We start from the raw sequence: 27,564 nt of genomic DNA, 5'->3' as shown, positions 1-27,564 counted from the left end.
CCTGTAGTCCCAGCTACTGGGAGGCTGAGGCAGGAGAATGGCATGAATCCGGGTGGCGGAGCTTGCAGTGAGCCAAGATTGTGCCACTGCACTTTTGCCTGGGCGACAGAGTGAGACTCCGTCTCAAAAAAAGAAAACAGAAAAAAAAAAAAAAGAAAGAAAACTACAGACCAATATCCCTGATGAACACAGATGCAAAAATCCTCAACCAAATACTAGCTAACCAATTCCAACAGCATATTAAAACAATAATGCACCATAATCAAGTGGGTTTCATGCCAGGGATGCAGGGATGATTTAACATACACAAGTCAATAAATGTGATATATCACATAAACAGAATTAAAAACAAAAATCATGTGATTATCTCAACAGATGCAGAAAACGCATTTGACAAAATCCAGCGTCCTTTATGATTAAAACCATCAGCAAAACTGGCATAGAGGAGACAGACTAGTAAACCAAATTCAGTGTGATACATTATATCAACAGAATGGAAGAAAAAAACTATATGAACATTTCAAGTGATGCTGAAAAAGCATTTGATAAAATTCAACATTCCTTTATAAGAAAAACCCTCAAAAAGTTGGGTATAGAAGGAACGTACCTCAACATAAAATCCATATACAACAGACCCACAGCTGGTATCATACTGAATTGGGAAAAACTGAAAACGGGCTTTCCTTTTAGACCTAGAACATGACAAAGATGCCCATTGTCACCAACTTCATCTGACTATCTATTATCCAATTATCCAACATAGTACTGAAAGCCCTAGCTAGAGCAATCAGACAAGAGAAAGAAATAAAGGGCATCCAAATTGGAAATAAAGAAGGCAAATTATCCTTGTTTGCAGATATGATCTTATATTTGGAAAAACCTAAAGACCCCAACAAAAAACTAGTAAAACTGATAAACAAATTCAGTAAAGTTGCAGGATACAAAATCAACATAAAAATCAGTAGCATTTCTATATGCCAAAAGCAAACAATCTGAAAAGGAATCAATAAATTAAGCCCATTTAGAATAGCTACAAGGAAAATTAAATTCCTAGGAATTAAGCAAATAAGTGAAATATCTCCATAATGAAAGCCATAAAACATTGGTGAAAGAAATTGAAAAGGACACACACGCGAAAGGAAAGATACTCCATTTTCATGGATGGGAAGACTAAATATCGTTAAAATATTCATACTACCCAAAGCAACCTATGGATTCAATGCAATTCTGATCAAAATACCTAAGACATTCTTCACAGAAATAGGAAAAACATGTGTAGGGAGCCACAAAAGACCCAGAATAGCCAAAGTTACCCTGAGCAAAAAGCACATAACTGGAGGAATCACATTACCTGACTTCAAATCATGCTACAGAGCTGTAAGTAACCAAAACAGCATGGTACTGGCATAAAAGCAGACACATAGACCAAGAGAACAGAATAGAGAACCCAGAAACAACCCATACATCTCCAGTGAACTCATTTTCAACAAAATTGCCAGGAACATACATTGGGGAAAGCACAATCTCTTCAATAAATAACAGTGCTGGGAAAGTGATACACGTATTCAGAAGGTGAGACTAGACCGCTACCTCTCACCATATACAAAAATTACATCCCAATGCATTAAAGACTTAAATCCAAGACCTCGAACTATAAAACTACTCCAAGAAAACATTGAAGAAACTCCGTAGTACATTGGAGCGGGCAAAGATTTTTTGAGTAATACCCCACAAGCAGAAGTAATCAAAGCAAAATTGGACAAATGGGATTACATCAAAATAAAGACTTCTGCACAGCAAAGTAAACAATCAACAACAAAGTGAAGATCCAACCCACAGAATAGGAAAGAATATTTGCATACTGTTCATCTATCAGAGATTAATAACCAGAATAGATAAGAAGCCCAAAAAAACTCAGTGGGAAAAAAATCTAATAATTCAATTAGAAGACGGGCAAAAGATCTGAATAGACAAATGGCAAACAGGCATGTGAAAAGGTGCTGAACATCACTGATTGTCAGAGAAATGCAAATCAGAACAACAATAACATATCATCTCACTCCAGTTAAAATGACTTTTATTGGCTGGGCACAGTGGCCCATGCCTGTAATCCCAATACTTTAGGAGGCTGAGGCAGTGGATTACCTGAGGTCAGGAGTTCAAGAGCAGCCTGGCCAACATGGTGAAACCCCATCTTTACTAAGTCTCTACTAAAAATACAAAAAAATTAGCCGGGTGTAGTGGTGCATGCTTGTAGTCCCAGCTACTCGGGAGGCTGAGGCAAGAGAATCACTTGAACCCAGGAGGCAGAGGTTACAGTGAACCAAGATCATGCCATGGCACTCCAGCCTGGATGACAAGAGCAAAACTCTGTCTCAAAAAAGAAAAAAGAAAGGCTTTCATCCAAAAGACAAGCAATAATAAATACTGGTAAGGATATAGTGAAAAGTGAACTCTTGTACACTGTTGGTGGGAATGTAAATGAGTACAGCTACTATGAAGAACAGCTTGGAGGTTCCTCACAATTTAAAAATGTGATCCAGCAATCCCACTGCTAGGTATATACCCAAAAGAAAGGGAATCAGAATATGGCAGGGATGTCTGCACTCCCATGTTTTTTGCGGCACTATTTACAATAGCTAAGATTTATGAGCAACCTAAGCGTCTATCAACAGACGAATGGATTTTTAAAAATGGGGTACATATACACAATAGAGTACTCTTCAGCCATGAAAAAGAATGTGTTGCTGTCATTTGCAACAACATGGATGGAACTGGAGGTCATTATATTAAATGAAATAAACCAGGCACAGAAAGACAAACTTTGCATGTTCTCACATATTTGTGGGAGCTAAAAATCAAAACAATTGAACTTGTGAAAGGAAAATCTTAGGGCCCCCAAATCGCTAAACTAAAGGGAAAAGTCAAGCTAGGAAGTGCTTAGGGCCAACCTGCTTCCCAATAGGTGACTTCCTATTCAAAGTCACCCCCTTGCTCACTGAGATAAATACATATCTGACTGCCTCCTTTAGAGAGGCTCATCAGAAACTCAGAAGAATGCAACCATTTGCTTCTTATTTATCTACCTATAATTTGGAAGCCCCCTCCCCACTTCGAGTCTTTGCTTCGAGTTGTCCCACCTTTCCAAACTGAAACAATGTTCATCTTGCCTATGCTGATTGATGTCTCATGTCTCCCTTAGGATGTAAAAACCAAACTGTGCTCTGACCACCTGAGGCATATGTTGTCAGGACCTCCTGAGGCTCTGTCACGTGCACTTCCTTAACCTTGCCAAAATAAACTTCCCAAATTAACCGAGACTGTCTCAGATTTTCGGGGTTCACAAACTCATGGAGAGAGAGTTTTCTTGGAGTAGTTTTATAGTTCGAGGTCTTGGATTTAAGTCTTTAATGCATTGGGATGTAATTTTTGTATATGGTGAGAGGTAGCGGTCTAGTCTCACCTTCTGAATACGTGTATCACTTTCCCAGCACTGTTATTTATTGAAGAGATTGTGCTTTCCCCAATGTATGTTCCTGGCAATTTTGTTGAAAATGAGTTCACTGGAGATGTATGGGTTGTTTCTGGGTTCTCTATTCTGTTCTCTTGGTCTATGTGTCTGCTTTTATGCCAGTACCATGCTGTTTTGGTTACTTACAGCTCTGTAGCATGATTTGAAGTCAGGTAATGTGATTCCTCCAGTTATGTGCTTTTTGCTCAGGGTAACTTTGGCTATTCTGGGTCTTTTGTGGCTCCCTACACATGTTTTTCCTATTTCTGTGAAGAATGTCTTAGGTATTTTGATCGGAATTGCATTGAATCCATAGGTTGCTTTGGGTAGTATGAATATTTTAACGATATTTAGTCTTCCCATCCATGAAAATGGAGTATCTTTCGTTTTGTGTGCGTGTGTCCTCTTCAATTTCTTTCACCAATGTTTTATGGCTTTCATTATGGAGATATTTCACTTATTTGCTTAAGTTAATTCTGGCTGGGCACAAAATCTCTATTAATTCTCAGGTGCCCCAAATGTGTAATTTTGTGAAGCCTAAACACCTACCCACCAACCCACTCAATAGTGGGACCTGGAACTCCTGTTGCATAACTCATTTTATTAAACATCTAAAATTCAGTACATTATAAACATTTTTAATTACTAGAACACTTTAAATTGGGTTCTGATTGCTAGACTGATCTTTGTGGACTGATCTTTGTGGATGCATATGAGACCTGATGCATGCCTAGCTGTCGTAGCCAATAGAAGGATGAATTTCCTCTATTTGCTGACAACATTCTTTTTTTTTTTTACATGAATGTTCATAGCTTTATTCATAAGAATCAAAATCTAGAGACAACCCAAATGTCTATCAACAAGGAAATGGATATACAAATCATGGCATATCTGCAACGAACCACTACTCAGCAAGAAAGAGGAACCAACTACTGAAACATACAACAATTTGGATAAATCTGGAATGCATTATACTAAGCAAAAGAAACCTTACGTAAAAGAGTGCAATCTGAATGACTTTTTTCCTTCAACTTTTAAGTTCAGGGGTACATGTGCAGGTTTGTTACATAGGTAAACGTGTGCCATGGTGGTTTGCTGCATAGATCATCCCATCACCTAGGTATTAAGCCCAGTATCCATTAGCTATTCTTCCTAATGCTCTCCCTCATGTCCCCCACCCCCGACAGGCCTCAGGGTGTGTTGTTCCCCAGCATGTGTCCATTGTTCAGCTCCCAATTATAAATGAGAACATGCGGTGTTTGGTTTTCTGTTCCTGTGGGTAACATTCTTTAGAGCACAAACTGTGGTCCTATTTTTAAATTATTAGTAGAAAAAAGTGGCCTGACATAAATTACAAATGTATTTTCAGTAGTAACTGGTACATAATAGTTATTCAATAAAGCTACTAAATGAAAATAAAATCAGTGACGTTTTCACAATCTATAATTGGTTTATAAGATTGCCACCCAGCCACTGAATTTTAGTTTTCTGGAAGGACATTTTGCAACTAAATCTTACACCGGGAAGTCATGCAGCTCTACAATGATGCTTCGGGTGCATAACTAGGCTCCTTTGGCCATGGTAGATGCTATCAACAGCTGCTTTAAAAATGTTCCAGCCAAAGTTATTTCAGCTATGATTTATGATGTGGAACTCTGGAAATACAGCAAAGAGGGCTTTATAGAACTAAAATATATTCAGTTATTATAGAAACAGCCTTCTGAGCAAAACTTTCATTTTGCTTGAAATGGTCAGAGAAGATGGCAATAACATAGCTGAGCTCTGATTTCATAATTTGATGTCGTCTACTATTTCCATATGGTTCTATCACCAGAAATATAAAATAGCAGCATTACAGGTATTATTATTAACTTGCCAGATTGCAACCTCTTACTGTTAGCCAAAAGCCTGAGAGAAGTGACATTTAAGGAAGGTTGTCCAATGGGCTTTTCATTCCTTTATTCTCAATTTTATCCTTGCATCAGATTAGGCCACTAGACAGCTACTACTTACTAGACTGGCACATTTTGCAGACTCTTACATTGAATTATTCTTAAATGTTGTAATTTCCCTTTTTATCAAAGGTCACTTCAAGAAACAGCTTTGTGAAACTTACTGCAGCTTTTGTTGTAAAAATAATTGAGAATATCAATCATGACATCATCTAAATGTCTTCTATTAAAAAGTCCTAAATGAGGAATTCCTTTTAGAACTCAAGGCTAGGAAAGCTTTTTCTCCTGAAAATCCTTCCTCTTTTCTGATAAGGGTCATCAGCTAGCCTTTGAGCATCAGCCTAGCTCAAAGATGCATGGAGAAAACACTGAAGTTGAAGCCTGGTTATGTTGGCCTTCAATTACACATTTGTATTCTCCTTTCAATTAGTCCTGATTTTCCACAACTATTAGTAGTTTAAATAAAGAATATACACTTTTAGTATCTTCTATGTAGTCACTTGTAAACCTTTTCGATTGAAGCAGTGTATGAATTTTTCACATGTATATATATATATATATACATTAAATATAAAATGGTAAACTTTAAAGGAATATATCTATCTACAATCACATACACAAGCATGTGTGTGGACACATACACATGGCATCAGCTTTTCTGTTAAAGATAACATACCAGTTTCATTCAATTAATCTAATAACCCAGTAGGAATCAGGCATTGTAGCCTGGGCGTGGTGGCTGCATCTAGTCTGAGTCCATGAGGACAGGGATACATGTGTTTTGTTCAATCTATCCCAACCACATTAAATAATACCTGGCACCCAATAAATATGTTGAATAACGAATAGCTGCTAAGTGCATGCTATGGATGCACCTAGGAAGGAATGTGTAATTCACTGAGAAGCCATGAAAAAAGCCTTCATGGAGCCCCAAAAACTAAGAGGTAAGAAGTGTGAATGCCTTGGAGTCAGGCACGGTGGTATGTGCCTGTAATCCCAGCTACTTGGGAGGCTGAGGCAGGAGGATCACATGAGCCCAGGAGTTCGAGACAGCCTGGGCAACACAACCAAGAACCCATCTCTAAAAAATAATAAATAAAAAAAAATAAATGCCTTGGTAATACTAAAGATAGAATCCATAAGTTGGTCTGTACATGATACTCCCCAGGCATCCAAGGTGATCTTAGGTTATCGTTCTCTGTGTATTCCAAGCACCTTCTGTTCAGATCTGCTACTTAAACATATGCTGAGGTACCAAATAGCAGAACATTCATACAGAAAATGGCATGGAGAAAAAAGCAAACGCAACGAATCTTAAACAGGAGCGATTTCACCTTAACTGGCAAATATAGCAATTTATAATATAACTTAATTATTGTGTTTATTCAGAATCCAATGCAGAGTCGCTGAGATAATACATTACTTAGCCCTCTTAAATTGTGGTAAAATACACATAACTTTAAATTGCCATTTTAATCATATTTATCCAATTCAGTGGCATTAAGTTCATTGATAATGTTGTGCAACGCCACCACTGTCCATCTCCAGAACGCCACAAAAATCATTCCAAACAGAAATGCTGTGTCCATTAAATAACTCCCCTGTCCTCCCAACTCTACCCTTGGTAACATCTATTTTTGTTTCCATCTTTATGAATTTGCCTATTCAGGTAAATGGAATCGTACAGCATTAGGTCTTTTGTCTGGCTTATTTTACTTAGCATAACGTTTTCAAGGTTCATTCATGTTGTAAGATATATCAGAATTTTATTTCTTTTTAAGGCTGAATTATGTTCCAAAGTATGTGTATACCATATTCTATTTTTCCATTCATCTGCTGATGGCCATTTGGGTTGTTTTCACCTCTAGTCTCTTGTGAATAATGATGCTAGCACCATTAGTGTACAAATATCTCTTTGTGTCCCTGCTTTTGGGTATATACCTAGAAGTAGAATTGCTGGATCATATAGTGATTCTACTTAATTTTTTGAAGAACTGCCTGTTTTCTACAGTGGTTTTGCCATTTGACATTCCCACAAGGGCTCCAGTTTCTCCACATCCTTAGCAACATTTGTTATTTTCTGTTTTTGTCTTATTTTTTATGAAAGCCCTCCTAATTAATAAATTATAATGAAGCATCTTGTCTAATTGTGATTTTGACTTACATTTTCATCATAACTAGTGATGCTGAGCATGAGCTCAGCATCTTATGAGCTTATTGGCCATTTGTGTATCTTCTTTGGAGAAGTATCTATTCTTTTGCCCAATTTTGAATTTTGTTGTTGAGTTTTAGAAATTCTGTTTTTTGTTTTTTTTTTAAGAGACAGGGTCTCACTGTCACCCAGGCTGGAGTGCAGTGACATGATCATATCTCGCTGCAGCCTCAGATACCCGGGCTCAAGTTATTCTCCTGCCTCTGCCTCCCTAGTAGTTGAGACAAGTGTGTACCATCACATCCAGCTACTTACAAAACAAATTTGTAGAGACGGGGTCTTGCCGTGTTGCCCAGGCTGGTCTCTCACTCCTGTCCGCAAGCAATACTCTGGCCTCAGCCTCCCAAAGTGTTAGGGTTACAGGTGTGAGCTGCCACACCCAGGCAGGAATTCTTTATGTATCCTGGATATTAATCCCCTATCAGTTATATGCTTTGCAAATATTTTCTCCCACTTTAAGGGTATCTTTTCACTCTGTTGTAGTGTCCTTTGATGCACAAAAATTTTAAATTTTCATGAAGTCCAATTATTTTTGCTTGTTGCCTTGCTTTTGGTATCAGATCTAAAAAATCATTACCAAATCCAATGTCATCCAATGTTTACTTCTAAAAGTTTTATAGTTTTAGCTTTTATGTTCAAGTCTTTGTTCCATTTTGAATTTCTGTACATAGTGTTATAAGGCGAGAGTCCAACTTCGTTCTTTTGCATGTGAATATCATTTTTTCCAGCACCATTTGTTGAAAAGACTGCTTTTTCCCAATTGAATGGTCCTATCACCCTTGTTGAAAGTCATCTGGCCGTATGCGAGGGTTTATTTCTGTGCTCTTTAGTCTATTTCAAACAGGTTTTGACTGCTAATAAAAGCAAATCCGAATATTGTTAAAATTAAATATCACTACCTTCAGAAAATTACAGAGATAATATTCCTGGGATTACCAGAGGTGGTTAATATGTAGTAACCTTCCAAACCAAAATATGGTTTAATGCAGTATCGCAATGATATCATGTGACAATGTTAGACTATTCGTGGTAAAATGAAAGGAAAATGCAGTAGCATATGCCTGTAATCCCAGTACATTGGGAGGCCAAGCAGTATTGCTTGAGCTCAGGAGTTTGAGACCAATCTGGGCAATGTGGCAAAACCTCATTTCTACAAAAATACAAAAATTAGCTGGGTGTGGTGATGTACGCTTCTCGTTCGAGCTACTCAGGGCCCTGAGGTGGGAGGATTATTTGAGCCCAGGAGGTTAAGGCTGCAAGTGAGCTGTAATCATGCCACTGCACTCCAGCCTGGGCGAGCGTGAAACCCTGCCTCAAAAATTAAAAAAAAAAAAAAAAAAAAAAAAAGGAAAAATTAGGCATCTTATTATTTTCAAAGAATATCTCTATTTCAAATCATGTTGTTGATCTTATTTGTTAGAAAGATAGAATATGTTCTTTGTTTATGAAAATAAATAAGAGACTGCCTACGGATAATTTTTAGCTGAACCCAAAGCAAGACATTGTTCGCAAATGTTTTCATATGCTTTTATCATTAACACAGTTCTGGAATCTGAATACTTAACTAAGAAATCTGATTGTGATATATTTCCAAATATTTCATTTGTATTGCTTTTTGACAAACTTTTGTATATGGTTCCTGTGGACATGGATAAAACATTTCCAACTATGTTGTATTTAACATTTTTCCTTTCCCATCCTCTAATCCACATTAACACTCTCTACAACATAAGACACAGCAAAACAAACAATTGTGGTTTAGCTCATCAAGATGCCCTCTTTCTGCTTCAGCTGTGGTACACAGTACTGTATATACAAAGAAAATATTCCTCACTATTCACCTCTTAGGACCTATCTCTTCACTCCAGATTTAAAATCATAGTGTTTGGAGAAAAGCCACGAATTAGAAACTCAATGTTTTATGATGATGAAAAGGTAAATATTTTAAGATACAGCATTAGTGAAACTTAATACCTACATATAATTGGTTATGAAGGAGTAATAGAATAAGAACTAAGCATCTTGACCTATATGTAAAAATCAATTTGACATCTAAGGTAATGCAATTAATAGTATCTGTTCACTGTGCTTTTACTTCTAAAATCCTAGCATAAAAGTAGTTAGGCTGTTATAATGATATTTACATTACCACTTTTCTGCAAAAACCCTGGCTCCTTTTACCTCTCTCCTTTATACTTATCCAACACTATCCTAATCCTGGTTAAGTCTAAATATCCCTTCCTAGAAACTTGCTGCTAGTAGCTGAAGATGGTCAAAACCCACAATCATGCTGATGGATTTCAATATATAGTCTGTGATCTCAATTATGCCTGACAATCCTTTTACAGTTTTCTAATACATTTGCTCTTCTACTTTTCAAGACAACTATTTTCTCATCTGTAGCAATTTATACCTTTCCTAAGACTTTTAATAAGCTATCTCATATTATCTTCTAGGAAGGTAGGGTGGAAGGTAATATTTATTATATAGCCCAGGAGACTGAGTCACAGAGGTTAAGACATGTGGTGGCAGCACCAGGCTACCCTCAGAGAAAGGAGTTTCCTATCACTGGAAGTATAAAAGCTCAGTCAGGGATGTTATGAAGAAGGTTCAGGTACTCTGTGGGAGGTTGGTCCCCTTCTCCTCCTGTCCTTTTAATTTCCCTCTCTCTCCTCCAGCATGAAAGTGTGACAAAGTCTCCTAAAGACACAAACAAAGCCCATCTTGACCCTTCCCAGTCTATGACTTTACTTTCTCTTTCCTCTTCCATGTATTACTAAGTTTTTTTCAGAGAGGTTTTTACTCACTGTCTCAACTTCCTTGACTTCCATTTCCCTCTTTCCTAGACAGTGGCTTTTGTTGCCACTGTTACGCTGAATCTGCTTTTGCTAAGACCATCTTGTAGTTGTCAAAGCCAATGGACACTTTTCATTTTTTCCCTTTCCTGATACCTATAGCATTTAACATTGTTGGCTGGCTGCTGGGTCTCTCTGAAACTTTCTTCTTCCAGGACACTATACTTTTTTGGATCTGTAACTCTACTTCTCATTCTCATTCAAACCCTGTCTGTTCCTGACATGTTGGTTTCTCCCAAAGTTCTATCCTCAACCCCCTTCCTTGTTGTTCTCATCCACACCTGTGGCTTTCTCTATCTCATACATGTCATGTTCCAAAACATCTATAGCTCAGTCTTTCTCTTCCTGAGCTCCACATCCTTATGTCTCACTCCCTATTAATTATGCCAATTTAGAAAACTATCAAACTGGCTTTTAAGACAAATTAAAATCAAATTGACTATTTATTCCTTACCCAGTGACTTTTGGCCATAAAACATAGTATTAATTATAGATACTAACTGTACTGCAGTTCTAGATCTCAGTTATCAAAACTGAAAAAAAAAACACAACGAACACCTAGAAGTCAACAGTATTTCATATACTTGAAAGTCCACAATTTATACAAGCACTTTCATTCTAGCTTTGTAAATTTAGATAACAATTTAGTTAAAATTACACACTGTAATGGAACAAGGGTTTCTATTTCCCTATCCTGATTTTGTTATGATTACTGAAGTCAAATAATTTGATATGACATGATTATAACGCAGTAAAATTTGTTGATAAGTCTTACCTGGAATTAAAAAATATTTAGAAATTAAAGCAAACTTAGAAAAAATAAAAAGCATTATTTTTTGTTCTAACAAAATTTATTATGCAGTAATTACAAAGGTTAAAGACTTCCATCTCAAATAAAAATAACTGTTATAATTACACACATCATATAGTACCTTATAGAATGATTCCAATAAATATCACAGGAAATACAGTGCATTTTCAAACTGGAGAGACAAAGACTTTCTCATTCACAGTGTTTGACATAGGAAAGCCTATTTACATATCAATCTGTATAAAGTCATGCTCTCAGTAACAGTCCACACAGGGCTGTGCCAACACAATTCTTTCAGAATGTGAAGTACCGGGCAAACCACTCCTGGCGCTGGGGATCTGGAGAAGCCACTGGAGAAGCTTCACTCTGAGCAGGACTGAATTCATAAAAAGAGAGACATGTAACCCAGCATTAAGTCATTGTGCAAAATGAAGGCAAAAGCACATAAAACATCAGCATAGATTACCACAACAGCTTCCCCATGTTGTAAGTCGTATTTTAAAGATTTGCTACTCCCTCTACACTAGAATCGGTTCTCCACTCCATGAGAGCATAAGAGTGCATCAGCAGCTCAAATGAAGTCAGTTCAGGAGGAGCCACATCACAACAATCACAAAAAACAAAAAACAACTGCAAAAATGTCACCTTCTTTGAATAAAAAATTCAGTAAGAATTGTGGGAAATAAGAGAGAATAAAATAATGATCCTCTCTTTCAGCACCTTTTCTCTTTTAGTTGATTTTACAGATGTGTCCTTAAATATAACTAAAGTAACTAGTATTTTTTTTACTCCATGCACTTTCTATTAAATTTTCATTTCATAATTCCCTATGCAAATACTCCAGGAAAGGGAGTACATTAAAAATATAATTTCCCCCCATCACTGATGTTATATAGTTTATACTTATCTTAATTCTAACTAAAGATTCTTTGGGCTACTTAAGAAAACAAAAGAATCCCTACCGTCTTTGGGGAAAATTACAAGGCACGCAACAATGTGTAATGGAAACTCCAGTAGTCATGTTCCTTGAGCTCATGCACATGCATCTTATTGATACCTGAACATACCCATGCACAAGGGAAAATAAGCAACACAAAATATTTAGCAGGAGACAAATTCAGAGGTGTATTTGACTAATTTTCATTCTTGCTATTTTTTTTTTTGTTAATCATTAACGATGTCATTAATCACTTAGCCTAAAAAAACCTGCCTACTTGTAAGACTATCACTAGTGACACTGCTAAGATTTAGTAAGAATAAGAAAAAAAAGTAAAGCAGCAAAAAATCAGTAATAGTAAGATGAGCATAAAACAACAGTACTTTCTGACTTTATCTAATGGCTAAATTTCTAATGAAATTTGCATTTCATTCAAAATTTGCTAATACATTTAATCAACAACTGCAAGGTAACTTAAAATGGAATGGAAATTTTAAAAATTATTTATTTCTTCTAAATTTAGTTTTTGCATAAGTATATTTAAGTTCCCAGAGTTTGTGTATGTTTTTATTTTGACAATAAGCATATATATATATTTATAAATAATCCTGGCAAACAAGGGAAAAAATAAACATATATAAAAAATAAAAACCACTCAGTAAACAAAAAATTATTTTAAAGTTCTACAATAAGGATGAATTGTTAATTTAAAAATTGGTGACAACACTAAAAATAAAGTAATCGTGCATAATATTAAAATTCTAACCATATAAATCACATTAACATCTCTTCAAGTACTTAGAAAATTGACTGATGACCAGAAATTAGAAAAAAATTTTAACACAGTCAAAAGGAAGTTCTCTAGAGAGGTGATAAATATACTTTGAAGAAAATATTGCATAGTAAGTTTTCTTAGGTTGTTCTTAAAGTAGTGATTTCTGCAATGTAAGAAGGTAAATTTCTCAAGTTAAAAAAGAAAAGAAAAAAACATTGGTGAGACGGGTCTCACCTCAAAAATGTCTTGGGCCCTTTAGGTGGCACTGGCTGTGGAAGTGGTTTGCTGCTGCTGAACTCAATATCGTGGACTGGAGAATTAGGAATGGGATCCAGGCGGTTAGGATGTCCATTGCCCACTCCACCAGATTCCAGAGCACTTAGATTGGGAACACTCACAAACCTGTTTGTTGGTGATTTATCATTCTTCTTCTTTTGCTGCATTAAAAATAATACATGTGAGGATAGTCCCTGCATGAGGACAAATGAGAAAATAGGAATGGTAGAAGATAGAAATTTGGCATGGGAAAATTTTGGAAGCTTTATGTTAAATTAAGATGTTAATTAACCAGTGTTACCCAAACTGTGGTCTGGGAATCCTTGGAGGTAATTTTTTATCTACATGGAATCCTCAAAGACAGACATGCTACCAGGACAGAAAGAACGAGGAAGAAACATTCAGGAGTCGTTCACGAGGAATGGGAGAGAAGGTAAAAAGAGTGCCAAGGGGTAAAGAATACCCTTTTGGGAAGAAAAGAGGAAAAGGGTTGGGGGAGAAAGCAAGTCTTGCAGATAGAAGGTTAAATGGATTTAGGCTAAAATTAGGAGAAGGGGTAAAGTTAAACATAATTTTAAAAGAGAGGTCCATGAAATTTAGCCATCTGTCAAAGGGAGGCAGTTCTTGCCTGGAAAAAAGAAAGGAATGAGAAAATGCTTGGCAATGTAGTTTGAAACAAATTGCACATTTCTACTAAAGACCTAAAACTGACTTAGAGAAATAATCTGGTTTTAAATTCACTATGACATCTATCTTTCTGAAGAGGGAAAGTTTTATTTTCATAATTAAGTCTAATTTCCATATTAATTGGCAGTATCATTAATTGGCTCATATTTTTTAAAATTTAAAGGTTACAAAACAATAGTAATCAGCTGATTTTTAAATGTGGCTTTAAAATTAACAGATAAAAAGACAAATTCCACTGTAGATTATCAAAATCTATCAGCCTGCAATTCACGAACTTTAGTCTCAAAGTATTTTATTCACATCTCCAGAATCAATGATCATCATCTTGCTATGAGAAATAAAAATTAACATGTTGTTAGGTATTTAGAATATTCTCATCTTTTACTAATTAGGTGTATACTAATTAAATTTGTAAGTTTTTTTGGAAAATAACTCGAGTTTGGGAAAAATGCAATTAATATACAAGACGGAACTTTTATTTATCTTACTGTCAACATTTTCTTCTGTCATATTCTGTGACTTGTAGAGTCTCTGACAAAAATCTTATTTTAGCATAACCAGAAAAAGAAAATAATAATAATAGCTTCTTCAGAACTATTTGTGAAAACTAAAGTCACTATTAGGAGTCAAAAGTAGTTTGAAAGTTCTTATAAAGATGTATCTTTTGCATTTTCTTATTCTAGTCACCAGAGGGCATAATTAAACCTACTTAAGGTTTCTATTTTAAGAAATCAAAAGAACACTGGTAAAGTTCTACAGTAATCATTTTGCAGCCAAAAAATTTAATTCCAATACAATAAATAAAAGGAGTGTTTTTAGTATATCTTTTTCCGCAAACCTCATAATCTTGCTTTATAATTAAAATATTATTTAACCCTAAATTATGAATTTAAAAACTAAAACTAATTATAATTATTCATTCACCAATTATTCACTCAGAGCGTTCTATCTGCCAGGCAGTATTTCAGACTCTGAGATACAGCTACATGCCTCTCCAGTCATTCTATTTTAGAAAACACTCAAGTTTAAAGTTTGGAACACTTTAACTTGTAAAGGAAGGATAGATTCAGTGTTCTTAACAGAGAAGTTTTATGAGCTGTGAAAGGAAAGGAAAATTTCTGGGTAAAGGCCTAATAAAAATTAGGCATGACGTGAAACTTAAAATCTGCATTTGAAAAACAGTTTTGGAACTATCACTTTTGTTTATTCTACTATTGATTTCTGCCATGAGATTCATAATTCCTATGAAGCCAATATATATATGTATATATATAATCATTTATTCTTTATTACTTGCTTTATTCACAGAATAATTTGTGGTGGCTTATAGGGAATGTGATGAAATTTTGCAACTGAACAAATATTTACTGAATACCTACTATACCCAAAACACGATTGGAGCCATGGGAAGCTAGGGTACAAAGATTTATAAGACTTGGTCATGTCTATTTCAAGGCTCTTCTATTTGTCCCAAGAAAGTAACACATATCAAAATAAGTCATATTCAATTTTAATTGTTAAGAACAGTCAGAAAGCCGGGCAAAGTGGCATACACCTGTAATCCCATCCACTCGGGAGCTGGAAGCAGGAGGATCGCTTGAGCCCAAGAGTTTGAGACTAGCCTGAGCAACATAGTGAGACGCCATCTCCAAAACAAAAACAAAAAAACAAACCAAACCAAAAAGAACAGTCAGAAGACTGAGAGAAGTAAGCCCTTCTCTGATGATTGTTAGGCAACAAAATACATATCCAACCGAAGGTCCATTAAGATGTTAGGCCTTAAACCAGCAACAGCTGTTGGGTATTCAGGGCTGGAGTCTCTTTCTGGCCCATAAGCAGAAGATTGTGAGCAACAGGGAAAACGACAAGAAATACTCTTAAGAAGAGTCAGAAGGTTAGTTTTCTTTAGAAATATGAAAAAAAGGTAGAACCAAGTTTTATAATATTGGCAAAATATATTTAAAGGAATATGAGTATTATTCAGAGTTTCATTCTGAAAATGAACATACAAATAATTCATAAGTTTTAGGGCTAGATTATTAAATAGAAGAAAACATTTTTTGGGAGCTTTATCCAACTATGCTGCTCCAGATATTTTCATCAAATTTTTAACCAACTTTTAAACCACATTCCTATTCTACAGTGTTTACGGCACATACCTTAGCCAATGGATTAATAACACCAACAGTAGGACTTGAGTTAAACACTTTGTTGAAGTTAGTTTCTCGATTGACTAATTCCAGCTGATAAAACTTATTATCCTCCTATGCAAAAGAATTATAAACATCTTTTAAATATTTTCTATGGAATATTTTAAAAACATAAATGTATAAATGCCATTTCATTTAAAATTTAATATAAAACCTGAATGAAGATTTATGTACTTTGTTTAAAGAGTTCTAGACCTGATTGCTGCTGTCTTAAGGAATGTTGGGGGGTAAGTTTTCAACACCTTTTAAACCCTATACCCAAGCACTTGACCCTTTTCCTTCAAGAGTGGACCTAAATGTTTTATTTGGTCCCAGCTCTGTTTCACAGATTTGGGTAGATTTAACTTACATTAATGGGGCTCTGGGCATGACTGAATTATTTCCACAGATAAGGATGACACTATATCATTAATCTTTATTTCTATTTCTTTTTATAGGTGTTTTTCACCATACCCAGCAAATTTTTTTTTTTTTCTGGTGTGTGTAGAGGTAGGGTCTCAGTACGTCACCCAGGTTGGACTCGAACTCCTAGCTTAAGCAATCCTCCGGCTTCAGCCTCCCAAAGTGCTGGGATTAGAAGCATGAGCCATCATATCTGGCCTCATTATTCTTCAGTACTGTAAATAGATTCGATTGCATCTAATCTGATATATTAATCTATGATAGCAATGGTAATCAAAGAACAGGGAAAAAGTGAAGGCCCGTATAGAGATAAAACCTTTACCTTTGCCTTTACCAACAAGATCTGCTAAGTAAGTAAGCAGAATGTGGGAAGGCCATAAGTAAACACAACAGTGTGTAGGAGAATGCAGGGCTGTGCTCTAGCAAAACTAGGTTCTAGTGAAATCTAGTAGAATTCTTTATGCTTCTCTTAGTCGCCACTGTCATTCAAATCATTAATCTCGACCTACGTGCCTCACAGTCCATGGAATTAGGCTGTTGTGGAAGGAGTATGGAACAACCCTTGGCTACAATCCTGGCTCTTCCCCGGTGAGCTGTGTTGCTTTGGAAAGTTGCTTTACTGTATTTGCTGTGAGGATAAAATACAATTATAACATCTCCTCAGTAAGAACTGGGAATTAATAGCTATTTATATGGAACACAGTTTCAATACATTTACTATACTTGCTGATTTCATGTATGAAATATAATGTGCCGTGAGTCTGTTGCTATCAGATGGAGAAATCTATGAGGCCTGTGCTCATGTTCACAATATGCAGAAAACTGGGTGGTTGGTGGATTGAAGCAGCACACACTCATCTCTCCAAAGCCTGCTCCTGGATTCTACCTGTGATCCCCAAGGTACTACCTATTGCTTTCAGCAGGAACCTTTAGTCTCAGACAACAGGCTGCCTCTCTTAAATGCAAACAGAGATGCATTGAGGAAAAAGGACTTCAGAAATACATGTTGCTCTTACGCTCTTTTTGCATGCTAAAGTCCAAAGTCTTCAGCTGAAGATATGAACCGTTAAAGAGTATATTCATTGTTAAATCTGTATTTTTTTAGCTGATAAACTTCAGAGTCATTAAGAACCCAGTGTTACTGACTTCCCAAGAGAGAACCTAGTGTTACTGACCTTCCAGGAGAAAGCATGCAACTTTTCTGAGGCTAGACTATGGAACACTTTTTCTATAGAGTAAAAATTCTGGATTAGTGTTTGCTAGGACACATTTTAGGAAATCAATATGCTCAACTTGTTAGTGTACAATACAGGCTAATGCATGAATGTGCTGGCTTTTCTTTGCTAGCCAAGCTTAATTCTACATGTGTGACACACATACATACACACACTTCAATGGTATATTAATTGTATACTGGCAGTGACATATTATTAAACATTCAATAGGTATCAAAAAGACTTTCTTTTTAAAAATATGAAAGACATACAATTCCCTTCCTCTAATGCCGAATTTAAATTTTAAAAATTACTTTATATTTATTCATAAACATTTCAATAAACTTTCAATCACAATGCACATGTTCTGTGTTTTCTATTTTCAGTTAGCATTACTTAAAAAGACTGTCCCATATTTTCCCAATCAATATCTATTGATTACTAACATGGTTAGACTAAAACCAAAATATCTTACAATTAGTTTCTTTATGATCTGGTCTCTTTCTGTAAGCATGGCTTTTAATTCTGTAATCATCTGTATATCTTCTGGTTTTGATTCTCTCATTAGATATTTTTCTTCCATTTCTTCTAATCTGAAAACAAGAAAGACTTTAGCTCATTGATATCGCTCAGATACATTCTTCTGTAATACCTACATTAAAAAAATTAGTCTAGTTGAACACACACAAAAATCTGAAACAAAACTTCTCTTTTCCTTAAAACTTTGAAGCATAATGACATGACTGCTTCAAGAGCAGTAGTTACATTAAAGGCTTTAAAGGGTAGATGGTACTATAAAAGGCTTTGCAGGTTATTTTCTGAAGAAGTCACTCATTTTAAGTCATTCCAGAGTATTTGGAGAAGAGGTGAGGAGTATTTGGAGATAAGCTTTGCAGAAGAAATTATATGTTGAATGATACTAACCTGACAAATACAGGTTTGACACTAGAAAGGCAGGCTTACTATTACAACTGCTTATCACAATACAATATTGTGTGATAACACAAGGCTTGGTAACATATAAAAAGGACCAGAAACAAGTACAGATGAAAGAAAAACAAAGGACACACATGTATGACATCATTTTTTCCTGGTTTATAGAAGATAAGGTTTAAAATTCTATATTATCAGCCAGTACATACAAACTGAAAAAAAGGTTCATCAGGTAAGAGAAAAATTATGTGCCCTTCTAAGCCTATTCTGTACTGAATGATATGAGGTGGTAATAGGCCTGAATGCCCTGATCACTAAAATAGAGGCCACTTTTTATAAGCAGGTGACATATCCTGCTGAGTCTAAGAATATAGGATGGGGCAGACTGAAGACAATACAAATGGAAACTGCTGGCTTAGTTTCAGAAAAAGCACTTTCAATTTCAGAAAATGCAAATAATTAGAACTATTTAAAAAATCTTATTGTTTTCAGGATATAAAGGATAGAACTTAAACAGAATTTCAATAACATTATTCAATAGAATTATGGTTAATAAAGATTCTTAGAAAAAATTATTCACTCATAAATACTGAGTAACTTGTAGATGATCTATCTTCCAGAAGTCAGTTATATACTCCTATTCCCACCCAAAACCCTAGAGAGGTACCTGAATCTCAGTGTATTTGAGTACCATAAAATCCCTCCACAAATTCAGCCCAAGCTAAAGATTTGGAGATAATGTGTTAGGCTCTCTATCCGGTCCCCTGGCTAAAGTTCTCAATTAGGGTGTTGGGAGGTATGAAGGTGATGAGGAAATGAGGAAGTGATTGTCTCAGGATCAGCTGGGAGTTTGTCAGGTCAGTGTGAGGTAAGTTGTACAACAGGGGTGTCCAATCTTCTGGTTTCCCTGGGCCACATTTAAAGAATTGTCTTCGGGCACACATAAAATACACTAACGATAGCTGATGAGCTAAAAAAAAAAAAAAAAATCTTACCATGTTTTAAGAAAGTTTACGAATTTGTGTTGGGCCGCATTCAAAGTTGTCCTGGGCCGCATATGGCCTGCGGGCCGTGGGTTGGACAACTTTGCTGTACAATGTGTTAAGTTCCACTATCTTTACTTTTGTTCTTTTGTGACAATGAAGACCAAGTGAAAAATAATGTGATTTGTTAACTCGCATAAAGTGACCTTGCATTTTTTCCCAATATGGCAGAGTTAATTCTTACGTATTTTATGGGCAAACATTTTAAGAAAGTCAAGAAATACTAATCTAGTAAAATAAATAGCAATTTGGGTTTTATGTTGGAGAAACCACAAGATGTCACTGGAGCACTTTCTTTTATTATTAAAAGCAAAGTACAAGATTTATGAACTGCTTCCCGCAGCTGAGCAACAATACTTGGTATAAATGGTAAGCAACTAAATTTAAAGCCTTATTTAAAACTATTATTTCTATCTTTTTGTTAATTGAAAAGTTAAGGTAAAGTGAATCTAAAGCGATCAGTTAAAATCTCTGAACCACTTTTTTTGCATAATAAAGATCTACCCCTGAATCCAAATTGCAGTGTTTTTACTTAGCTTAAACATCCTTTGCCTACAGAATTACTATCAGTTAATCTTCTCTATAAAATATCTGATACAGTTTGGCTGTATCTCACCCAAATCTCATCTTGAATTGTAGTCCTCACAATCCCCATGTGTCATGGGAAAAACCTGGTGGGAGGTAATTGAATCATGGGGACAGTTATCCCCTGCTGTTCTCATGATAGTGAGTTCTCAAAAGATCTGATGGTTTTATAAGGAAAAATCTTTTCCCCCTTTGCTTGGCCCTTCTCCTTCCTGTCACCATGTGAAGAAGGTGTGTTTACTTCCCCTTCCACCATGACTGTAAGTTTGCTGAGGCCTCTCCAGCCATGCTGAACTGTAAGTCAATTAAACCTCTTTCCTTTATAAATTACCTAGTCTCCGGCATGCCTTTATTAGCAGCGTGAGAATGGACTAATACAACATTTTTACATCACCAAAAATGTTTAATAAGAAAAATACCTAGATATTAAATAGGAAAATATAATTGATTATACATAGAAAAAACATAATCCATGTAAACACAAACAGGAAAGCATTAAAGGAGAGAACAAGTAATATGATATAGATTTAACTTGCAAATATATTTCAATAATTACTAGTCTTCCAAAATTCTTATAGAAAGAAAACTTGGTACTATTCCAATATCCATTTCAAGCCAAGACTAGTCAATATTTTTCTTTTCTTCAGTTGCTGCAAGCAACCCTCGTAACCAGCACTGCTTCTAAAATTTAGTCCAGGTGTAAACAACTGGTAACACAGTTTTTTGTTTTTTTTTTTTTAATTATACTTTAAGTTCTGGGATACATGTGCAGAACATGCAGGTTTGTTACATAGGTATACATGTGCCATGGTGGTTTGCTGCACCCATCATCTACATTAGGTATCTCTCCTAATTGCTATCCCTCCCCCTGCCCCCCATCCCCCGACAGGCCCCGATGTGTGATGTTCCCCTTCCTGTGCCATTTGTTCTCATTGTTCAACTCCCACTTATGAGTGAGAACATGCGATGTTTGGTTTTGTTCCTGGATACACAGTTGTTTTTAAGTTTGTTCTTCTTTAATCTTTAATCACAAGAAAAAAATTATTTGGGTGTACACACACACACACACACACACACACACACACATACACACACACACACACACATATATTTTTTTTCTCTGAGATGGAGTTTTGCTCTGCCACCCAGGCTGCAGTGCAATGGCACAATCTCAGTTCACTGCAACCTCCACCTCCCGGGTCCGAGCGATTCTCCTGCCTCAGTCTCTCGAGCAGCTGGGATTACAATTGTCTGCCACCACACCCGGCTACTTTTTGTATTTTTAGTAGAGACGAGGTTTTACCATGTTGGTCAGGCTGGTCTCGAACTCCTGATCTCAGATGATCCGCCTGCCTCAGCCTCCCAAAATGGCTGGGATTACAGGTACGAGCCACTGTGCCCAGCCGGGTCTATGTATCTAAAATGGCCTTCATAACTTATGTTCATTACTCTAGTTCACAACACTCAGGCAGGACTTCAGGGTAAATGCTAGCTAGAATCTAATAACATTGTTTTTATTTGCACAAAATTTACATTTATATAATTATAGCTTAGCTTCTATTTAGAATAAAGGATAACATTTTTCAGTAGTGATAAATGTTCTACTGTAGTGATATCAAGTTTTCCTGTTAAATATTTAAGTTAAAATAAGTCAACTAAAAATATTAAGAAAATAATATACGTAGCCAGAAATGACCCAATTCCCAGGGATGTATATGAATGATGAAAGCCTGGGAAATGCCGCCTTGAGAGTACCACACAAGTGTAGCCTTTTACTCAAATTTTACAGATTTCCATTAAAAGTAATAGAAGAGAGAAGAGAAAGGGGAAAAAAAGGAGAAAGGAGAAGTAGAACATATAAAATTACTAATTAGGGCCACTGATGGATTCTCACCAGGTATGCATGCCCTGCTTTCTCTGACTCTGACAATATATAGGTCAATATCTGTGATTCATGAACAACACAGGACAAAATTACAAATGCCTAAAAAACCGTATACAACGTTTCCAAGTTATAGTCTGGTTAAGAAAAAAAAGGATAAAAAAATAAAATCAGTGAATTTTAGAACCAAAAATAGTATACTATCGTTTCATAACCAAACAATAGTATATTATGCACACATATATATATACTGGGACTTTAATTTTATAAAGATGAAAAAACTCTATCATCATTTTCTAAACTCTTAAATAAAGGAAATATACTAATTGAAGCACTTTAACGCTGAACCTTTCTTTTCCCATAAATTAGGCACAGACTCTGATTTGTGACAAGGCTACTTCTGTACCTCACAAAGCTTGCAAAAACAATCTGAATGGTAAATTAATCATCAAGGGACAACAACAACAAAAGTTAATTGAGTATTATAGATGAAAGGACTCAAAACTTTAAAAAAAGTAGTAATTCAGGTATGACGGAGTGCTTCTTTTCAAATGGGGATTACTGACCTATTTAAAATCTAAGTACAGAAACTCAACATTTCTCTCAAGAAGAAATCATCTTTTGTGAAATAAACCTAAACAATCAATAATAACCTCAGAACCATCTTTTTGCATATTAAAAGATCGGCCATGACCTCAAGTTGTAAAGAATGTTTTCATTTAGCTTAAACTTTCTTTACTTACAGAGGAAATCATTTAGATTAAAAAAAAAAAAATCAAACAGCCCATTCTCTCATTTGTTTCTAAAAGAAACCAGAATCAGGACATTTTTATTAGATATAAAGTTTTTACTACTATATCACTGAAAGATAAAATTTTTACAGAACTCTCTGAAAATCTAAGACTTTAACTTTCAGCACCAGAGAACAGGATTTCTAATAATCATCATTCCATAAGCAATTTAGAACTCATCACCATTTCTACAATGCTTACAGACTTGGGATATTTTCCATCCTTTACATGTGTTGCCCCACCCTTCCATCTCCAGGAAGGGAGTTCAACAGGATTTGGGGCAGGAGCAGAAGGAAGAAGGTGCATCTGCCCCAAGCTTCCTCAGCGGCAGGCTGCACCATGTCCTTTCAGCCCCTACCACCACCGCCTTCCAGGAATCTACAGGACTCTTCTGATTTCAAAGTTTTAAAGCCAGGGTGCAGCTGAGAATAAACTTCAATAGAATTCCCCAGTCCTTAGGAACAGTTCATATATTGTTTCCCACAGCTCCATAGGTTGGAACCAACTCTCCCTGCTCATTACCTGTCTAAATCCAAACCATTCAGCAGATCCAAGCAGGCTGCATTTAAGGATATGGAACAGAAACAACCAATTGTCTAAAACTACGCTTTACAACACTGTAGCCATTAGCCTGCATATGGCTATTTACATTTAAATTAATTAAAATTAAATGAAATTTAAAAATTCAGTTCCTCAGTTATGCTAACCACAATTCAAGTGTTCAACAGCTATTTTTAGCTAGAAGCTACCAACCTGGACAAAGCAGATACAAAACAGTTTCATTATCACAGACAATCTATTGAATAGTGCTGGTCAAATATCAATTTGATACGTGTTTGTTTTTAACTAAAGGAGTAAACACCTAAAGCTAGGGGGTAATTACCTGCTGGCAGTAGGTTTCTGCTGAAAAAAGAAACATGGTTGGTTAGCATGGACCCAAGTAGAAGCATTAAAATGAAAGGAGGGTCTAGCAAAGCAGGTAGTTTACTTAAAAGTAAATACTAATTTTTCGATTATTAAAAATGATCATAAAATCAAAAACTAAGTTTTTTGCTACCTACTGAAGATTCATAATGTGCAAAACCATATGCAACAGAATAAAGGAAAAACAAGGACACAACCTTTACTCTTTTAACATTCCTAAGGAGACAGGACACACAGACAGACTGATGTTATTCTTTCTGTGACTATGCTTTTCAGAGCATGAAGTGGGGGATGCCAAGATTTCAGTCTCTGAGGAATATCACTGAGGCCAGGAAAAAGGACAGCCAAGGAACTGAGTCTATTGTAAATCATTTCTGCAAAAGCATGAGGTTATGAGCTGTTATACAAGGCAGATACCCGAGCTCATACTTGGCCCAAAAGGATTTAAAAATCACCTCTAATAACAGCAAACACCAAAATCAGAGTGACCATCATCATTCAACTGCCTCATCCTAATTAAAGAACATATAGCACTGCAATTACCATCTGTAACACAGCACTAAAATTTTCTTTTTGCAGTATCCTTTCTATGAGAGTCAAAATAACAGCTAATCTGAGGTTAAACACAGTGCTCCTAAATTTAGTATCCACATATGAATTTTCTTATATAATATAACTTACGACACTTGTAAAGCTGCATTTATTTCCTTGAGTAGCTCGTTAGTCTTATTAAAATCTGCCCGCATGATATTTTTCTCTCTGAGGTGGTCTGCTGTCATGACATCCAACTCTTTTTCAAGCCTCTTGTTTAAATCTTGTTCATGCAACCTGTTTGATTTATTTTTAGTTAAGAAAATGTTATTCTGAAGTCAAGCTTTCAAAACTTTCTATTATTCTACCAGATTTGAAATGGTTTTTGGTATAATATATAGAAAATTAATGTAAACAGCCTAAATTAAGCTACTTACTTTCTGCTATAAGCTTCTGGCTTTGTTAAAGTTGTCTCCTTTAATGCTTTTTCAAATAACATTTTTAAAAGATTTCAGTTAATTATATACAGTTTCCAAAGTGAATGAATACATGTACATCATTCAAGATACCAACATTTCATCTTGTTCTAGATTATAATATAGTCATCAAATAAAGTAAAAAGTGGTCTTCAATATTTTACTAGAGAGGTAGTCTAGTCACAAAAATAGGCATAGATTACTAAATATCAGCACAACAGTTTTTCAGATGACACTGCATACTCCTTCCGTTGTACTTAATGGCATACCTTATCTGTTGGTTAGATTCACTTCGTATTCTGAGAATTTCTTTCCCCTTAAATTCCAGTTCTTTGGTTAGGGCACTTATATTCTCATGAAGGTGCTGAACCTCCTTATCCAATTCAGAGATGTGATGCTCTCTGTGTCTTAATTCCTCTTGTAGATCTGTAATTCTACACATGTGCTCCTTACTCTGTAAAAACAAAAAAAGTAATTTTTAGAAGTTTTCTACATATTTGATTTCTGTGTTTATCTGCGGGAAAGAAAATGACACACTGGAATGTCAAATGTAATCATTCTGACACTGCTTCTTCAAAAGCAAACTGCTGAAGTGAGAAAACCTCGAGGCCTCTTCTCTTTCCACACATGTAAGTTTGTATATGGATATAGCTTCAATAATGTCAGGTTACAAGGAACCCAAAAGGTCAAAGGACATCTCTCTCATTTTACAGGTGAGGAAACCAATGCCCAAAGATGATTTATAACCAGTGGTTGAATTGAGATTAGGTCACAGGGCTCTTACATTCTCAGTAAGTTTTACCTGATTTTGAAGAATAATTGTGGCGCCATTGCCTAGAATCTAGAGAGAAAGTGCATCTAAGGAGGCCCTCCCAAAAGAACACACATCACATGGCTTACAAAGCAGACTTAGTTTAGGGCTGCTCTAGCAGTTATCTGACAGTTAAGCTCCCTTCTGTGATCGTGCCACCCCACTCCAGCCTCGGTGACAAAGTGAGACCTTGTCTCAAATAAGTAAATAAATTCAATAAAGCTCTTCAATATAAACAGAATGTGATAACCAGTGAAAATAAGAGTTACTACAAAATAATTTTCAGAAAATTATGAACATTCAATATTCAAACAGTACAGAATACTCTGACTTACCTGTCTTCTGCTGATGTCTATGCCTCTCTCTAATTCCATTTTGGCAGCTGCCAATTCTTGATGATGATTATGCCGTAACAAATCAATTGCAGCTGCATGTTGATGGTTGAGTTCTGAGCGCAAGGAAGCTGGAATTGCAAGGCAAGAATACGTTTGGTACCTTTAAAAAATATTATCAATACTTTAGATAAAAATTATAGAAGTAAAAAAAATTATTTAAAAATCAGAACACTTGTGTATGTCCATTAAATTAATAGATTATTACAAACTCACAAATTTAAATATTATAGACTACAATGTACTATCATGAATTTAAAGTTAATCTAGCTTTGATGAGGATATAAAAAATTTCAAATGTTTAAGTGGATCAAGGTATTTTTATACATGCTTTCAGTATGCAGATAAAGCACTAATGGAGATGAAATATTTTTAATTCATCTCTTTCACTATTAGAATAATAAAATTTGGTCAGGCACAGGGGCTCATGCCTAAAATCCCAGCACCTTGAGGGGCCGAGGTGGGTGGATCACCTGAGGTCAGGAGTTCGAGACCAGCCTGACCAACATGGTGAAACCCTGTCTCTACTACAAATACAAAAACTTAGCCACGCGTGGTGGTGGATGCCTGTAATCTCAACTACTCAGGACAATGAGATAGGAGAGTTGCGTGAACCTGGGAGGCGGAGGTTGCAGTGAGCCGAGATCATGCCATTGTGCACTCCAGCCTGGGTGACAGAGTGAGATTTCATCTCAAAAAAGAAAAAAAAAAATACATAAATAAAATTTTAGAGTTTAATGGTACCATAACAAATATTTAGGAAGCAACTTCTCACCCAAATAAGAATTCTTCAAAAATATCCCTAAAGGAGCCTGGCTGGTCAGTGTTGTTAGTGATCTGAAGGTCATCACCTTCATTTGAGTTTGGGATGATTTCATACAGTCCATAAACATTTACTGAATGCCAGGCACTGTTCTAAGGGGGAACGAAATATGACAGTATCTCTATAACTGCATAGGGTTGAGGGGAAGACATTATGCCAGAAAACTAACTAGGGTGTCAGAGATGACTATTAGGTATGACAAAAGCACAGTACTGTAAGAACTCAAATGTTCTAGGAAAGGGAAACTGGGGAAGGGAACTGTCACAGTAACTGTCTGAAGACCAAGTAGGAGTTCTCCCAATAGAGAAGGAAAAAGCATTCAGGAAGAAGGGATATCATATATAAAACAGGAAGAACCTGGTCAGTCTGGCAAACTGTAAGAGGGTATGGCAGGAGGCCACAGTGCACATGGTCATACTATAAAGAAAATGGAACCTAGTGGGAGAAAGTTTTAGTACAAAATGTTTTTAATTTTAACCTAAGGCTCATAGTTCTCAAACTTGGATATGTTTGGTGGTATGTGTGAAGGAA

The 27,564-nt window shown here is 35.9% G+C and overlaps 1 protein-coding gene across 3 annotated transcripts in view; it reads right to left on the bottom strand.

Moving 5' to 3' along the window:
• Positions 1-11,369: 11,369 nt before the first annotated feature.
• FAM184A (family with sequence similarity 184, member A) overlaps positions 11,370-27,564 on the bottom strand; it is a 63,017-nt gene continuing 46,822 nt past the window's right edge. Inside the window, exons 11-17 of one of the 3 annotated variants that reach the window (XM_011937282.1) lie at positions 26,154-26,281; positions 25,277-25,461; positions 24,682-24,828; positions 18,318-18,435; positions 16,176-16,280; positions 13,288-13,490; positions 11,370-11,717 (exon numbers count right to left, since the gene is read on the bottom strand). In XM_011937282.1, coding sequence (XP_011792672.1) covers positions 11,636-11,717; positions 13,288-13,490; positions 16,176-16,280; positions 18,318-18,435; positions 24,682-24,828; positions 25,277-25,461; positions 26,154-26,281 — 968 coding nt within the window. In that variant the 3' untranslated portion in view covers positions 11,370-11,635. The remainder of the gene's footprint in view (positions 11,718-13,287; positions 13,491-16,175; positions 16,281-18,317; positions 18,436-24,681; positions 24,829-25,276; positions 25,462-26,153; positions 26,282-27,564) is intronic. The other 2 variants (XM_011937284.1, XM_011937286.1) reach the window with 2 other exon arrangements.

Source organism: Colobus angolensis, unplaced genomic scaffold (assembly GCF_000951035.1).
Source record: "Colobus angolensis palliatus isolate OR3802 unplaced genomic scaffold, Cang.pa_1.0 Scaffold100, whole genome shotgun sequence".
Taxonomy (NCBI): Eukaryota; Metazoa; Chordata; class Mammalia; order Primates; family Cercopithecidae; genus Colobus; species Colobus angolensis.
This window is presented reverse-complemented; position numbering and strand designations above follow the sequence as displayed.